Raw genomic sequence first — 1,560 nt, 5'->3', positions numbered from 1 at the left:
TAAAACAATGGATTGAGAGTGAATTGTATCCACTAGGGGGAGGAAGGTTCGGGTTACAAAAGGCAGAGGTGTAAACGGATGGTCAAAAATCCAAATTTGATCCGCATCCGAATCCATCCGAATCTGTTTAGAGATATCCGTATTCGACCAGGAAATATCCAAATCCGATTACATCCGATCCGTATCCAAACCCAATCCGATCCGTTTACAGGCCTATATGTGGCTTATCCTTGAAAAGATGACGTACTCCCTCCTCTTCCTACTTGGCTTACTTTTCTTTCGACACCCTCTATAAAACCCTAACTACTTCTCTTCCTCACACACCAATCTTTATTTTCCATTTTTTTTTTTTTTTTGTTTCTGGGTTTCGGTTTTTTTTGTTGACTTGCTGTAGACAATAGCTTTCTTACTTTCTTTCTTTCGTATTTTCTTTAAGAAAACAAGAAAAGATGAAGAAGAGTTGCAGTCCTTCATCATCCAAACTTGATCGAAAGACTATTGAAAGAAACAGAAGAATGCAAATGAAAGGCCTTTCCTTCAAGCTTGCTTCTCTCATCCCTAGCAACTACAACTCCACTAAGGTTCTTCTCTCTTTCTCTCTTTCTCTCTTATTTCTTAATTTTATGTGAACTAATTTAAGTTCTTTTTATTTACAGGAAATATCATCACAGCAAGATCGATTGGACCATGGAGCAAGTTATATAAAGGAACTTAGACAAAGAGTAGAAAATCTCAAAGAAAGGAAGAAGGAAGCTATGGAAATCTGTGGGATCAATAATGAAATGAGGAGAGACACAATGACAATTGGGTCAAATTTGGTGCCAGTATTTGAACTGAGGGATATGGGTAATAATAGCTTAGAGATCACTTTAATCACTGGATTGAATAAGAACTTTATGTTTTATGAAGTTATTAGTATTCTTACAGAAGAAGGTGCAGAAGTTGTGAACGCTAGCTTCTCTGTTGTGGGTGAAAAGGTTTTCCACACTATCCACTCTCAGGTAATTAATTACTATATCTATAATTTAATTGCTTCTTCTTAGTTAGTTAACTTTATTCTAAGATTAATTGATGGGCTTGGTTTAATCTTTGAAGGCTACTAGCTCAAGAGTAGGAGTGGACACTACAAGCTTATGTCAGAGACTGAAGGAGTTTGTTCTTTAGTTCTTTGGATGCTTCTAGTGTTATGTGCAAATCTTTAAGTAGTTGTATACATGTATTGCATTGTAATGAGTCTCTCTCTCTCTCTCTCTCCTCTGTTCATGACTGTAATAGTCTTGTGGATAATAAGAATGGAGTGGTTTAATTACAAAATTTAATCATCTGTGGTCTGTTATTTTACTTTTTTTTTTTTTTTCTGATAACAGTAACAGGAAGAAGAAGGAATAAAGTACAATAATCCCACACAAGAAGAGTGGAGTCATTCTAAGTATCGGTATCGTATCGTCCATAGTAGGGGATACGTTTCGGTTTTGCTAATCATCGATATCGATACCGTGCCGATATCGTATCGATAACATAATATGGATAAGGGGTAAAATGGTCAAAAAACTCATTTTT

The 1,560-nt window shown here is 35.8% G+C and overlaps 1 protein-coding gene across 1 annotated transcript; it reads left to right on the top strand.

The window, feature by feature from the left end:
• Positions 1–439: 439 nt before the first annotated feature.
• Positions 440–1,170, top strand: LOC122638354 (transcription factor bHLH162-like). Its single transcript, XM_043831275.1, has 3 exons — positions 440–581; positions 657–1,001; positions 1,096–1,170. The coding sequence occupies exons 1-3, from the start codon at positions 450–452 to the stop codon at positions 1,162–1,164; spliced, it is 546 nt and encodes a 181-aa protein (XP_043687210.1). The 5' UTR covers positions 440–449; the 3' UTR covers positions 1,165–1,170.
• The last annotated feature ends 390 nt before the right edge of the window (positions 1,171–1,560 follow it).

Source organism: Telopea speciosissima, chromosome 8 (assembly GCF_018873765.1).
Source record: "Telopea speciosissima isolate NSW1024214 ecotype Mountain lineage chromosome 8, Tspe_v1, whole genome shotgun sequence".
Classification (NCBI taxonomy): Eukaryota; Viridiplantae; Streptophyta; class Magnoliopsida; order Proteales; family Proteaceae; genus Telopea; species Telopea speciosissima.
The sequence above is the reverse complement of the archived record's forward strand: the minus strand, read 5'-3'. Positions and strand labels throughout refer to the sequence as shown.